Below are 15,341 nucleotides of genomic sequence, written 5' to 3'. Positions count from 1 at the left end.
ACCACATATTAACCTGTGGCCAAGAAAAGTCTCCTTAATTCATCTGTAAAGTAAGTAGTAATAACAGAATCACCCTCTGGGTTTTATGGGGGTTCAGTGGGGTGCGATGCATGAGATACTTAAACAGCACCTGCCACGTATGTGTGGATGCTCAAGGAATACTGAGCTCCTGAAGTAGTTTTTGAATAAAGAGGAGCCAAATGCTCTCTTTCCTCTTTTCTCTCTTTCTTTCTCCCCACCTAGTCTCTGTATTCCCCTTTCACCCCTTGGGGTGACTTCTTAGCCCTCTCCAAGACTCTCACTCTGGTTCAACACCCTTTTCCATTCCAGCCTATAGATCTGCCACTGCTGCTGCCCTGCAGGGCCATCCACGTGTATGTTTGTGCAATGCTCCTCCCCTATCCTAACCCACCTAAACTTAACTTCCTCCACAGACCTGTTTCAAATTCACATGGCCTTTTCCTTTTCAGGGGAGTCTAGTATTTTATAACCACCCTTCCCAAATCAGAATACAAGTAGACACATGTTCAGCTTTCCACGTGTGAGAAATGGCCTCAAGGGTACAATTTTCTTGCACGGTCCATGTTTCCACAGGGCCCCCTTTCTGACTTCTCCCCTGGAAGCCAGGAGAGCTGAGGAGCCGACAGAGATGGGGCACACACACTGGGAAGCCAAGCACATTAGATTTACTCGGGTCATATCTGCAGGTGAGGTAACAGCACACACATACAGAAATTCACGGGCAGAGATGCCACCCCAGCATCACCGTCAGACACCAAAGCAGCAGGAGGGCTCAGGAAGTGGCTTTGGAAAGTTCTCGTGAAAAATCAAAGGGCAGCTTTGGTGCTCAGAGATTCAAACAGAAAACTATACAAAACCAACCCTTAAATATATATATATTATATGTGTATATATATAAAATTGCAAAATAAAAGCCCAAGAAACTAACCATCAATCTGCACGTCAGTGGCTCAAAAAGTGTTAGCATAGAGAAAGGCAAAACCATTTGTGGGGGTGATGCATACTCCAGGGGGACGGCATTTCAGTAGCAGAAAGAGTATTTACATGGAACCCCTATTTGAAACCTCACAATACTAGGAAAAGCTAAACACAGACAATGTATGTACAAGGGAAGACAGTAAGTAGTACTCTTGCGTGACGATTGTCAGACACAGACATTTCACTGAAACCATCCATAGCTTTAGAGAACACTGCACTCTATCTAGACTGGGTTCCTGCTAGCCTAGACCCCAGCCAGGCAATCTCAGGCTCTGGAACGTATATTCTCCCCCACTTGGCCTCTTCCCAGAGAGGGCAAACACTCTGGGTTGCAGCATAAATTGCAGGAATTTAAAGGTGGAGCAGTCCTCGGGTATCAATCAATCACCCACAAAGCAGGACCAACAGGTGTGAGGTGGAGTGGAAGTGTGGGGGTGGGGTATATAAAATATATTCCCATTTTATAATGTGTTTTAAGTGTGGCCCCTCTGCCCTTGGTCCAATTGCCATCCTCCTTCTGATTCACTTTAAAAGGGGAGATCTGGCCTTTGGGTTTTTAAACATTATATAGGATAATTTGCTGGGGGAGAGAAGAGTTTAGGATCTTTCTACAGTTATTCTCCCACCACTCCCCAAACTCTTACATTTTCTTTAAACTACCTAGAGATAAGTAATTTGCCAATCACAGCTGGCCTCAGTTCGGGACACAGTGGGTGAGGAGAGGAGCCCAGGACCTGACTCTATTAGAAAACCGCCAGTGCTTTCTCACACTGAGCCTCGGACTCCAGCTCTGCGTGAACCCCTCCCCTGCATCAGTAATGATCATTTCTCCCCCATCTTTAGGCCACAATTTCCTGTAGCAATGATGCAGCTTTTGAAAAATCTAGAAGGTAAGCGGCACCAAATATCAATATAGCCAAACCTAATTATCACCTAAGAATGAACCAGTGCGGCCCATTGTTTCTGTGTATATAAGAACACTTCCAACTGGAGATTCTTCCTAATTGTTCCTAAGACGAAACGCCTACATTCTCAAGGGAACTGTCTCTATAAAAATGATGAAAGGTGTTCTCCACTAAAGGACACCCCACTGAAGTCCCCACACTTCTTCCCGGTGAGTGTGGCTGCTCACTGTGAGAGGTAAAGGGATGTTGGGCATGCCTTGGTAACCGAGCTGTGTGTGGCCTCTCATTTATGACAGAAAGTGTGCCACATCTGAATAGGTTAGTGAGACACGGCTTCTGGAAGTAATTACACTCTGTGTATGCTTTCTTATATTATGCTGCAAGTGGAAATGTGCACAGATAACCAATGTGCACATTTCATGAGTTTAGAGTCACTTACAGGCCTCTTACTTCTTGCATTAAACTATCCCTTTCAGAACAGATGAGAAACAGATGATAGGCTGCCCCATTGGCTTTCAAATTGTAGGGTGCCCTGTCCTTTCTGTGGGAGTGGAGAACTTAAATTGAGCCTCTCCCTCATTTCTTCTCAGACTTTTTGAGTGCTAAGATCTTAGAGAGTTCAACTGAGCTCAAGTGATGAGAGAGAATGTAAAAAGACCTGTTTCCTCTACACTCAGAGTCAACTGCAACTGTGCCAACCAACTCTAGAGTTTCTGCTGACCCGCATGTGTAAAATGAGTAAGGGGCAAATGTTCTCTCATTTGTTCAGCAGTCAAGAACTGATTACCCTTGTTCCAAAACTAGAACATAAAATTCATACATAAGAAAAAACATGTTAGCCAGCATGGTGGCTCACACCTGTAATCCCAGCACTTTGGGAGGCCGAGGCAGGTAGATCACCTGAGGTCAGGAGTTCAAGACCAGCCTGGCCAACATGGTGAAACCCCGTCTCTACCAAAAACACAAAAATCAGCTGGGTGTGGTGGCAGGCGCCTGTAATCCCAGCTACTCGGGAGGCTGAGACAGGAGAATTGCTTGAAAAACCGGGAGGCAGAGGTTGCAGTGAGCTGAGACTGCACTACTGCACTCCAGCCTGGGCAACAAACAGCAAAGCTCCATCTCAAAAAAAAAAAAAAACAAACAAACAAAAACAAGAAAAAACATGTCATTCAGACCTATGGGTAAGGCTGTGTGTCTATCCTACACATACCTTCACGGAAAAATTGAAAATTATTTTTAGACTTTCAGAGGCTAATCATGCTGTTGGGGAAATGGTTCTTTCAAATCCATGGCAATCAAAGAAGTGGATTTATAGCATTTTCCCCCACGCTGGCAGTAGCCCTGCTACAACAATGCCAAACATCTGAATGACTGTCTTGCCATGTCACCATAAGCAAGTGACAGTGTCATCCACAGGGAATGGGATTCAAGTTCAGTCTACATGCACCAGTGGCAGAGCACAGTGCTTTACAGTGGGGTTCTTACTATAAGAACTTACTGCTCTTCATCCAATTTCCCCCAAGTCCTTTAAAAAGAACTTATCTGTTCACAGAGGAAGAACCCTGTTTTAGTTATAGGAGAGTTGAGGGGGGTCAACTGGCCAAAGTAGGACAGTTACTTGGATCGCATGCAGGCCAGGAGGCTCTTAGGGAGTTCAGATCTGGGCTAGAAGGTGTCTCTTTCTGCCATTTGGGGGGGAAGGTCACATGGTATGGATGGCTCTCCCATGCCACTGTTGGGTGCAGCCAACACTGTGCAGGGAGTCATTGGAGGCAAGCCTGTCTCTGTGAAACCACTAATCCTTCTTGTCCTCTCTCCTCCTGCCTGCCTTCCGATGGAAATAAGCTCAGAAACCTCTCCACTTCCCAGCTCAGCCAGCCACAGAGCAGCACACTGGTTCAAATGTTACCCTTTCCTCTGGCATATCCAGGCACAGTGGCTCAACCAGACATGAACCTACTGCCCGCCAAATCTGAGTTCTTGAATACACATTTTCTCCAGTCAGATATTGGTCAAAGTTTTCAGCCAACTCTTATCCAGAGCTGAAGAAAATGGCCTTTCCTTTCTAATAGCCTGTAGATTTGTTTGGACCACATGTCTGTTTCTGTAGCATTTGGTGCATGTCCTCAAGCCTGGAGCTAAGTGTGCCACATTCTACGCAAGGGAAGAAACGGCAGGATGGCTGGACACTTCTCCCAGCAATTCTGCACTAAGACAAAATAAAACTGGAAACATAAGCTCTTTGAATGCTCCCCTCTCCTTGTTGAAAATCTCTCTTAAGGTGTTTTATCCAAAGATTTTTATGGAAATAAATTTTGTGTTGGAAACTTACTATTTGCTGTAGAGGAAACATTGTGTAAAGCAGGCCATCAACTATGTTTTAGTATTGACATTTCAAAAAGGTCTCATAGCTCCCATGCCACCATCCCATGCCCATCCAGTCCACAGTCTCCATTCAGCCACCAAAGGGATTTTCCTAAAATGCAATTCTGATGCTGACTCTATCCTGATTTAAAGGCTTCAGGGGCTCCAAACCCCTTACATGACAAGTCTAACTCCTCCACACTTCCTACCAGTTTCCTTAGGATTCAGCCCTGCCTACCTGTGAAGGGACCCCTCAACCCCCGAGCTTCCATGTCATGCTCTGGCAATGCCACATTGCTCAGTGGAACCCATCATGGCATTTCATGCATCCACACCTTTGCACACATTCTTCCCTCATCGTGGCATGCCCTGCCAACCCTTTCATTCTACTGGAAAATTTCTCTTTGTTTTAAAACCCTAACAGCCATTGCTTCTCTCAGGGTTTATCTGGTCCCCAAGATAGTTAATTGTTGCTTCCTTATGCCACCTTGGTACCCTTGCCTGTTTTGCAATTTGTCTATACATCTCCTATGCTCATGAACTTCTTGAGGGCAGGAACTATGCCTATCCTCATGCCTGGCCCTTGGCTTGACCCAAGCTCAATGCATGTTTTTGGAATGCATGAGGAATGAACCAACTGATAGGTTTCATCTATCAACAGAAAGTGGGCCATGGCATAAATTCCAAAAATAATGCTGCAGCAAGACTCCATCCAACATTTTCACTAAGTGAGGCCTCATTGTCAAGGGAATAAAGAGAGTGTGTTGAATGCAGAAGCAATCAACATCACTCCTGAAGTACAACTCGCACACGAACTGCTGCATCAGAGGTCGTGTTCACCATTCTCACAACATTGTTTGCCACTTATTATTCTAGTCATAATGATGGCTCTCTTTCAATGTCAGCATAATGCCTGGTGCTCGGTGGATCCTTAACAAATGCCACGAGAGGATAAATGAATGTGAAATATACTTTTTAAAAGAAGGCATCAAGGGATTGGCTTTTAAAGGCATTGCCCATATGACAGATTTTTCTGAGGCATCAGTGGGTTGTCCCTCCTAAAATCTGACCCAATCAGGGAGTAGAACACAGATGGAGCCTGGGGTAGCAGTTAGGAATCTGCACTAGAGAGACACAGTGTCGGGTTTACCTTGGTACTAGGTCAGTTTCCTTCCTTCTCAAGAAATAGCCAACTATGGATGGTATTTCCTGCCCCAACCAAAAGGCTCTTGCCTATCCTTTGTCAGAGGCACACAGTAGCATCACCACAGTCCACATTGACCAGGAACTTCAAGTGCACTGATGACGATGAGCAGAGGGAGTTCCCTACCTTTGCTTCAAGTGCTAACATTATGCAATGGAGACTAGTCATAGAGACAAGTCCTGGATGAAAACCACCTCCCCTGAGGATGAAAGTTGTCTGGTCACCATAGCTGTTAAGAGCAAAGGCTCTGGACTCAGATTGACCTGGATTCAAATCCAGAATCCAGATCTTTCTAGCCAAGTCAGCTGGGACAAGTCAATGATCTTTTTAGGGGGTCAATTTCCTCACCCACAAAATGGGAATGATCTTACCCACCTCAAAGGATTACTGTGAGGGTTAAAGGATGTAATGTATGTGAAGCCTGCACAGTATCTATAGATAGTAAGTGCTCAAAAGTGGGAAACTATGATTAGGAACTTTCAAAAATATTTTCACAATAGTCAGATGAAAAGGAAAAATATTCTTTCAAGACACTGTGCTTTTAAGAGAATGGATTGTCTAATTTTTAGGAGCCAACAATGCTCATTAATCAATGCCCCACAGAAGAACATGAGAAGACAGTGGTGGCATTTAAAACCATAACTGTGGCCATTACCAGGCCCCAGGATGGACAGAAAGGGACAGGGACAGGGACACCCAGCATTTCTCTGAGAGCTGGTGTAAGAGGATTAATCCTGAAGGGCTCATTTCTGATTCTCCTCTGCTGGACCTAGAGTGACTCAGAGTTGGAACCTCAGAGGGTGCAAATCAAGGTGCCAAGAGTAAGATGCCAGTTTCGGTCTGTAAGCAAGTGTTTCTGGGGGTGAGGGAAGGTCAGGGGACACCTTACTGCTGGACAGGAGTGAGGCAGGTACAGTGCATTGCTCCAGGTGTCATGCAAAGCTAGAAAGTCATAGCATTCCCTCTGTTGTTTTGATCCTCCTTATACAACCCAAAGCCAACAGAGGATTTCAACTTCCCCAAATTTCTACCCTGAGCATTAAACAACTTTTTCCTATGCTAAATTTGGTTTTAGTTTTGAAGTGCCTGAGACGCACAATACAAAGGGGTCAGGTTCCTGGCCTCTTATGTGGATGAAACCATCCCCAGTCCTCAGCTTACATGGCTTGCCCTTATGCCTGCCACCTCTTACAGCTCTTCCATCCATCATTCAAGAGGTTCCATGAAGAAAGCTCAGGGTTAATGTGTGGGGAAGTACAAGCTAAGCCATCAGCCCTTGGGAACAAAGATTACTTTCTGTTGGAGGGGTCAATTTGGCTGGTTGCTTTGAGCAGCAGGGCAGGGACCCAAAGTGGAAAAGAGAAGAGATTTTTAAATGTAGAGATAGCTCCATCTGCAGGAGATTGTATTCCTGCGAAGAAATGGACCTTACTCAGGGGAAGCCTCGACCTGTCTGATTTAGTCTGAGCCTGTAAGAGATCACGGCCCATTTCTGGCCTTCTTGCCCTAGGCTCAGATTAGTGGGCAGCATCCAAACAAAGGCGGCCCACAACTAGGCAGTGTTGTGTAGCAGAAGGAGCACTGGACTGGAAGTCAGGAGACCTGAATTCGAGTGCAGGCTCTGCCGCTAACTAGCTGTGTGACCTTTGGCAAGTCACCTGATTTCTCTGGGGCAACGGTAAAATGAAGGGTTGGTCGGGCGATCTCTAAGTTCCCCTTCCGAGTGTGGTCCAGGGTCCTACTCTATCCCTCCTTGGCCCTGTGCTTGCAGGGACAGAGATGGGAGAAGGGAAGGGGAGGAGAGAGAGGAGGCAGGAGGGAGCCCACAAGTGTCGTGAATCAGGACTCCACTTTCTCCTTCTTTTTGCTCTTTTTCAGGAAGGAGGGGGTTCGGAATTTCTTTTTCTTCTTTGAGGGAGACTTGGAAGGTGAGCCTTCTGGGGACATGGGGCCGCTGGTGACCGACTCGGTTTTGTCCTTAGAGGTATCAACATCCGTGTCAGCACTGGTGGTCATCTGGCTCAGGCCTTTGCTGAGGATTTCCTCTGCCGTCTGCTCCTCCTCCCTCCCGTTGACCACCACCCCTTCTGGCTGGGTTGTTTCGGGCTCTGTGGTGGTGGCTTTGCTTGTTTCTGTCTTCTTAGTACCTTCTAGAAAAAGATCAGAAGATATGACCGTAAGATTTCATTCAGGTGACAGCTTCCACCTGGGGCTAACAGAACCATTTCTAGGGAATTCTATAAAGTCAATCCAGAGCGAGGGGAGGGCCAGCCTGATGTTGAGGGATGGCTTCCAGAGACAGATGGAAGGACTGGGTTCTGATCTGCACCCTCTTCCATGTGGCCTGTCCTGGGAACACCCCCTTGCAGGCCAGCAGCTCTGGGCTCTTGTCTATAAATTTAGATGGATATTAATGTCTGAATGTGGCAGGGGGCCCAGCTGGGGTCCAGCTCAGTTTTTGTAGGCAAGAAAGAAGAAACAGACACAGAGGAAGGAGAAGGCGGTAAGGTGTACAGCTTGGTGGAGACATCTAAGACTTGTTGTAACCAGTTCAGATTCACCAATAAAAATATGGAAATTACATGTTCTCAAACCCATTTCATTTTCTACACCAGTGAGGAACTCCAAGAAATAAGGAGAATATCTTCCCAGTAGGCAGAGGGAGAGTGGAATTCCTTACATAACATGGACCCCGTATTTCCCAGACATGTTAGTCAAAACGGGAAGACCCCTGGTCAGCCCATTCTAGCAGCCACTGGGGCCCCCAGGTCTTTATTCCACCTGGGAATCTGTTGGGATCGCTGGCATATTCAAGGCCAGAGTTGCTCAGGCCCCAGAAACCAAACCCTCCTTCCACCCTTTCTCCCCCTCCCCACTCTCACTCAACCTTGCTTCCACGCAACCTTTCAGATGCCTGGATGGGGTGAGAGTCAGGGAGATTGTAAAACCACAGACTGAAAAGTAGAAAGCAAGGTAAATATCATCTGATGCCCCTCCTCCCCGCTGTACAGCTAAGAAGGCTGAAGAACACAGTACCATGGTGGGTATACCTCGGCTTACCAACTTCCGGTTCAGTTTCTTCTCACCATGGGAACTGAAAGGAGTGTGTGTGAGTAAGCATGTGTGAGGGTGTGCAAGTGTGTGTGTGAGGGTGTACAAGTATATGTGTGAGTGAGTGTGTGTGAGGGTGTGCAAGTGTGTTTGTGTGTGTGAGTGGGCAGGTTGTGTGTGGTGTGTGTGTGTAAGTTTGAGTATGCAAGTGAGTGTTTGCCATGAGTGTGTGTGACTGAGCATGAGTGTGTGATGTGTGTGGTGTGAGCATGTGCAAACCAGTGTGTCTGACAGTGAGTGGTATATGAGTGTGGGAGTGAGTGTCTACAAATGTCCTTGTGTGTGCAAGTGTGTGTGAGTACACATGAGCATATGCAAGGGTGTGAATGTGAGTAAGCATGTGACACACCTGTGTGGTGCGTGTGTGATGGGCACATATGAATGCAGTGTGTGTGTGTTGCCACATCACAAGAAGGAACCCGGCGTGCTGGGTTGTATGAGATCGTGGGTGATGCGGAAGGTATAGTCAGTGTTACAGAGAGAGTGAGTGAAGGACTCGGTATTAGGAAAAGCCTGGGATCCTAACAGGGGTGAAGTCTGGGGAAGTGCATGGTTATATGGAGGATGGGACAGAGTGGGGTAACTTGAGGACAGTTAGAGTGGACTAGTGAACTCCCTGGGCCAGATCTCCCTGTAACAAAGCCTTCGTAACTCCTGACGCTGCTAGGCAAGTCAAAGTGCCCCTCCAGACCACTGTGGAGCACCAGCTCCCTATTGGTACCAAAGACTTTGGCCATTGCTCCCAGTCTTCCCACTGCCCAGCCCATGTCCTGTCATCCTCATCCAGCCTCTTCTCCCGTTCTGCCACGTAATCCTGTGGCCATCACCTGGCAGTACTCTTGAGTGCCATAAACCAGGCTGGACACAACCATCTCTCTGTCCACTCTCCTATTCCCACTTCGCCTGCTTTTTGCCATATCAAGCTGCCGGTCCCTGGACCTCTTACTGTCATCCCAGCCCGTTCCCCTCTGGAAGGCCCTTCACTCTCCTCTGTGTCCCCAGCCTTCACTCCATATAATGAATCAGCTTGAGTGTTACTTCTTCCTTCAAGTCTCTCCTGATCCTCATTCCCACTTCCAGGTAGTTTATCACTCCTTTCTTTCTGCCTCTGCTTTCTAAACTTCCATCCTAGCAACTTCAAAATGATCACGCTTTTTTTTTTTTTTTCCCCCTGAGACGGAGTCTTGCTCTGTCACCCAGAGCTGGAGTGCAATGGTGGGATCTCAGATCACTGCAATCTCTGCCTCCCAGGTTCAAGCAATTCTCCTGCCTCAGCCTCCCAAGTAGCTGGGATTACAGGCGCCCACCACCACGCCCAGCTAATTTTTGTATTTTTAGTACAGATGGGGTTTTGTCATGTTGGCCAGGATGGTCTCGAGCTCCTGACCTCTTGATCCGCCCACCTCGGCCTCCCAAAGTGCTAGGATTACACGCGTGAGTCACTGCGTCCAGCCCACACTTGTTTTTTATGCCTATCTCCTCCCCCTTCTAAACTGAAATAAATTAGGGCAAAACTGTGTCTAATGACCTATGTTACTAGCTCACAGAAGGCACTAGAAAAGGTCTGTGGGATCCATGAATGGTTGAAGGCATGAGCAAATAAATGAATACGTGGATGGATTTATTCTAACCAAGCTAATAACATCACCTAATCTTTTCTTGTCTATCCCAGCCTGAGCCTTCTAAGCTGAACTGGATCCATTCATGTAAATGAGCACCAGCCTTGAGTGCTAGCCTTTGTCTCCTGTACCTACTGCTCTGGTCTTCCCTCTCATCTTCCTTGGCTCTCCATGGCTCTGCAACTTCAACCTAGACCCTCACTGCAGGGCCTTCACTTGAATGACACATTAGGATGCATTTCTCAAGCTTGACCCTTGGCGCTGTCCTCTGAGATGGTTTGGGCACTTGCCTTCTAGCTCCATGAAGACAACTATGGATAAGAGGGGCTCCCACTTTCTGTCCAAGTGTCATTTCCTGCCTGGTAGCAACAAGTATCCTCGCTCCAATGGCATCCTTCAACCATGCCCCTCATCCATGTCCCTTTGCCCATACCTGCTCTGCTGTCAACCTAAGCAACAGCCTCAGTCCCTGGTGTGTGTCTAGTTCAGGAGAGCAACACTCAAGGTTCTTCTCACCATGTAGAAAGTGGGGGCGACAGATAGTGCATCTGCCATGATTCAGAGAGGTTCCACATCATGAATTGTTTGAGGAGTCATGACACATGGAAAATGGGGATTAGAGGAGCCAGGTTCCTAACTAAGGTCATTACTCCCTCAACCACAGAGTCAGAGACCACTGGCGGGTTCCACTGGCCAAGAGAAGGGACAGGGCTCCAGAAATCAACATGTGTTAGGCCCCTGGAAAGTACTGAGGACAGGCTCTGATAGCCTAGACCCCTCCTCTGTCAACAGGTTGAAGACCAGGCTGGGAGAGGCCCCAGGAACTAGGGTCAGATGGGAACTCACCTTCTAGCCTCTTCTAAGAAGAACCTCTGACTTTGTCTCCTGAATGGGGGGAACTTGGAGCTCTGGGAATAGGGGATATTCTGGGAGTGAGTAGAGTGGGGCAGAAGTTGGAAAATGGGGGCTGTGTCCAACGATGGTGACTGGAAAGCTGGGGGAGAGACAGGAGGCATTGGGAGAACAGGTGGCAGCAGCAAGACTAGACTCAGAAGTCAGGGCCCACACCCAGACCCTGTGGGTTGGGAGACAAAGGACTAAAAGGCTTCTAGAGGCTGGAAGAGGAAGGGGGCTTCTGTGGGAGGTGCAGAGCTGGTTTGGACACTCTGCCTCTCCAACTTGATTTCTCACTAGCCCACAGCCTCCAACCACTGGCTGTCTCTTGGCCACCAACGAACATGTGGTGGTTAATTTTAATGCGTCAACTTGACTGGCTAAGGGATGCCCACATAGTTGGTAAAATAATATTTCTGGGTGTGTCTGTGAGGGTGCTTCTAGAAGAGATTAGCATGTTGGGGGGGGGGGATGGAATTTCGCTCAACCTCTGCCTCCTAGGTTCAAGCGATTCTCCTGCCTCAGCCTCCCGAGTAGCTGGGATTACAGGTGCATGCCACCATGCTCAGCAAATTTTTGTATTTTTAGTACAGACAGAGTTTCACCATGTTGGCCAGGCTTATCTCAAACTCCTGACCTCAGGCGATCCATAAGCCTCAGCCTCCCAAAGTGCTGGGATTATAGACATGAGCCACCGCGCCCGTCCAGGATTAGCATTTGAGTCAGAAGTCTGAATATAGAAGATCTGCCCTCACCAACATGTTTGGACACCATCCAATCTGTTTAGGCCCTCTCACATAGAACAAAAAGGTGGAAGAAGGGCAAATTCTCTCTGTTCTTGAGCCGGGACACCCATCTTCTCCTGCCCTCAGGCTTAGAGCTCCTGGTTCTCAGGCCTCAGGCTCAGACTGAGTTACACCACTGGCTGTCCTGTTCTCCAGCTTAGAGACAACATACTCTTCAGCCTCCACCATCACATGAGGCAATTCCCCTAGGGAGTCTCTTCTTATCCCTCTACATATCCTGTTGGTTCTGTTTCTCTGGAGAAGCCTAATACAGTCCCCTTCCAGGAATGCCAGCTCCCCCAGCTTCCTAGGTACCACCCCTGCACAACCCATTCCACTCCTCTCTGCCGCTCCAAGCCTGTCCCTATCCAAGGTCTGGCTCAAGCCACACTGTATCTGGACAGCCTCCCCTGACATTGGACAATGAGCTCGCCTTCCTCTAAACCCACTGCTCATATATTCATTTTACACTTGCATGTGTCATTTATCTTTTTTTCTTTTGAGAGTCTATTCATCACCCAAGTACACTGTTCATGACAGAAACTCTGTCTTTTACTTCTCTGACAATCATCATGCAGCTCAGTGACAACATGTTCAAGCCATGTTTACTGCTGCTGACGTTTGTCAAGTGAGGCCAGATTGAAGGCTCAACAGAGGGTGCCTTGCATCAGCTCAGCAGCTGGGCTCTTCTGTGGCCGTGCACTGCGATAAAGACATGGAGAAGGAATATGGACCTTGCGTAACTGAAGGAGCAAGGCTGCCTTTCCTCCCTGGCCTGCTGACATCTCAGGCTCAAACACATGACCTCTTGCCTCAAGCCCCCCAGCTTTGAGAAGTCTTCTCTTTGCAGCAGAGAAGACACCAGTGGAGGGCCTAGAAACAGGATTTGCTGATGCACTTCTGAACACAAGGTCAATCTGACAGATCCTGACCTATATTCCAAATGCATGGAGAATTGGTCGCTGCCATGTACTGCTTTTATTTCCCTGTTGAAACGGTAGTGCCATACCATTGCATAGAGAGGTCATAGAGAGATTCATTAAAGACCTTGAAAAAAAAAAAACATGTTCTATGTTGACACAAAGGCTGAGCACTCATGCAGCAACAGTCAAAAAGGCCCAAAGGTGCTCAAAGAACAGAGCACAAAGGAAGAAGAGCAACAAGCTGAGCTGCCCATGGCTGACCATTGAGCTGGATGCTGGCCATGCAGAGAGGTTTGCAACAGAGTTTCTGTCTGGGTTTAAATTCTCAAACATCAGTGTCTGAAAGAATCACCCAGAGAGCTTGTAAAAATGCAGCTTCCTAGTGTTGTCCTCACAATAAACTGAAACAGAAGGTGGGCCAAGAAATAGATATTTTTAACAAGTCCCCAGGTAATTCTGATACAAAAGGCCCATTGGCCACACATTGAGAAACGTAAGTTTAGAATGCTATGTTTTCTGCGACTTTTACTTACCCCCAAACCTAGAGTACTGCTGATAAAAAAGAAAGTAGAGCTTCTCATAAATGGATGCAGTGGACTCTGTGCCTCCCATCCACTCACCACAGCTGGGATATAAATGTTCCTCTAAGTACTCAAATATACTTTCAGTATCTGGTACAGCTTGTGTGCACATATGACCCTAATGAACTATCCCTCCGGGTATCCACACTGAATCTGGGCTGGCCCTGTGGCTGGCAAAACCAATAGAATGCAGTAGAAGTGCCACAGAGCAGGCCTCAGGCCAAAGACTTAAGAAGGCCTAGCAACTTCTATTTTCACAGTTTTGGGAGCCTTATACCAAACATGTATAAAGTCCAACTACCCTGATGGAAAACATGTAGAGAGGCCGCATGGGTGGGCCCTGAGACCACACAGAGGGAGAGAGAGAGAGAGACAGAGACAGACAGACAGACAGACACCCAGTCATCTCAGTGTCCCAGCTGAGCCCAGCCTTCTAGCTGCCGCTGCTGAGGTACCAGGCATGTAAGTGCACCATCTTGGAAGTTCCAGCTTAGTCAAGCTCCCTACTGACTGTAGCCCTCCGCGGATATCACATCAATCAGAAATCATCCAGCTAAGCCCCATCAACCCCAGTCAACCCACAAAAGAACCAGTTTCCGTAATACTAGTTCTTATTCTTCACCATGACTTAACCAAATATTATTGCTGCATCACAAACCACCCTAAAACTTAGTGGCTTAAAACATCAAGTGCTGTATTAGCTCTTACAATTTGGAGAACATGGTAGATAAAAAGGACTAACTTACGTAAAGCATGTTACAAAGTACTTTTATATTCAGTAGCTCATTTTATCCTGACAACATGCTGTGGGTTAGGAAAGGCAAAGATTCATGTTATTCCCGTCCAGCAGTGTTTTTAAATGACTTCTTTGAGATGGCTACATTAGTTAGTGGCAGAACTGATCATGTGATATCAAATACAGGGCTATTTCTTTGCAGGCATAGCCAGTTGCCCTGAGGGTTCAGCAGAGGATAAGGTGAGCTGGGACAAGGTCCGACAGGAGCTAAAGAGAAGGTTATAGCACAGATGGCCAGATGCAAAGGCTCTCTTTGATGGCGAGCCTTCAAAGAGGCTGATGGGGTAGGAATCAGGTAGACAGATGAGGAGTGACACTGAAGTGACTCAGCGTAAGAGGATTTGAGGTCATGGTAGCAAATGGTTGGAAAAAGCCATCCCCGATCTGATGGGTGGGCTAGATGTGAAACAGCAGAGACTTGCATGGCAGGTCAGCTCTGTCTGCCTAGGAGCTGGGCAAGCCTGTGAGCAGCCCGGCCAAGGCTTCGCACCAGGCTCCCCACCCAACTACAGCTTGTGTCCTCGTCATGCAGGGTCTGCTCCAAGGTGCCATGCTCCCTAGCTCTGTCTGTTACAGGAAGTGGGTTATGGGAAGTGTCTTCAAGACAACTCTTCTAACAACTCAACAGTGGGCCCCTCCAGGGGAAGAATGAAAAATCCTGCTATAGGGTGTAAAATGTCAGGCAGTGGGTAAACAGCTATCCCACCCACTGCACACCCCTCCTGGCCCTTGTCCCACTCCTCCATGAGCCTCCTCTCCAGCCCTGGATTTCCTTCCTGCGGCTGGAACACATGTCCTAAAGACCCTAGCAGACCAGGCCCTCTATGCATCCTTATAACGCAGTTCAGGCTCTAGCCCAAAACCTAGATGAGGCAACAGGCTCCTTCAAGGTGCCCGTGCATTAGGAAGAGTGAGCGCCTGACAGCCATAAGCACTCTACCGCCGGGAGTGCCTGCGAGCTGGCCCTACTGCCTGCAAACTCTTGGGAGCTTATTGCTTCTGGGCGTGTGTGCCTGTGTGTTTGTGTATGTGTGTGGCCTATGTGTGTATATCCACATCTCCCATAGAGAAGCCTAATCCATGCATAGTGCATGTGGAATTGGCCATGAATTTTACAGCCAGGAAACTTCCCAAAGGCAGAGTTGTGAGTCGCAAAAGAA

General features: G+C 47.6%; 1 protein-coding gene across 3 annotated transcripts in view; it reads right to left on the bottom strand.

The window, feature by feature from the left end:
* Positions 1–664: 664 nt before the first annotated feature.
* The window catches only part of ADD2 (adducin 2), a 111,720-nt gene continuing 97,043 nt past the window's right edge, over positions 665–15,341 (bottom strand). For all 3 annotated transcript variants that reach the window (XM_050754413.1, XM_050754415.1, XM_050754414.1), the window contains exon 16: positions 665–7,622. In XM_050754413.1, the coding sequence (XP_050610370.1) occupies positions 7,312–7,622 (311 nt within the window). In that variant the 3' untranslated portion in view covers positions 665–7,311. The remainder of the gene's footprint in view (positions 7,623–15,341) is intronic.

This window comes from Macaca thibetana, chromosome 13 (assembly GCF_024542745.1).
Source record: "Macaca thibetana thibetana isolate TM-01 chromosome 13, ASM2454274v1, whole genome shotgun sequence".
Lineage (NCBI taxonomy): Eukaryota > Metazoa > Chordata > Mammalia > Primates > Cercopithecidae > Macaca > Macaca thibetana.
Note: the sequence above shows the minus strand (reverse complement) of the source record. Positions and strands in the feature narration are given on the sequence as shown.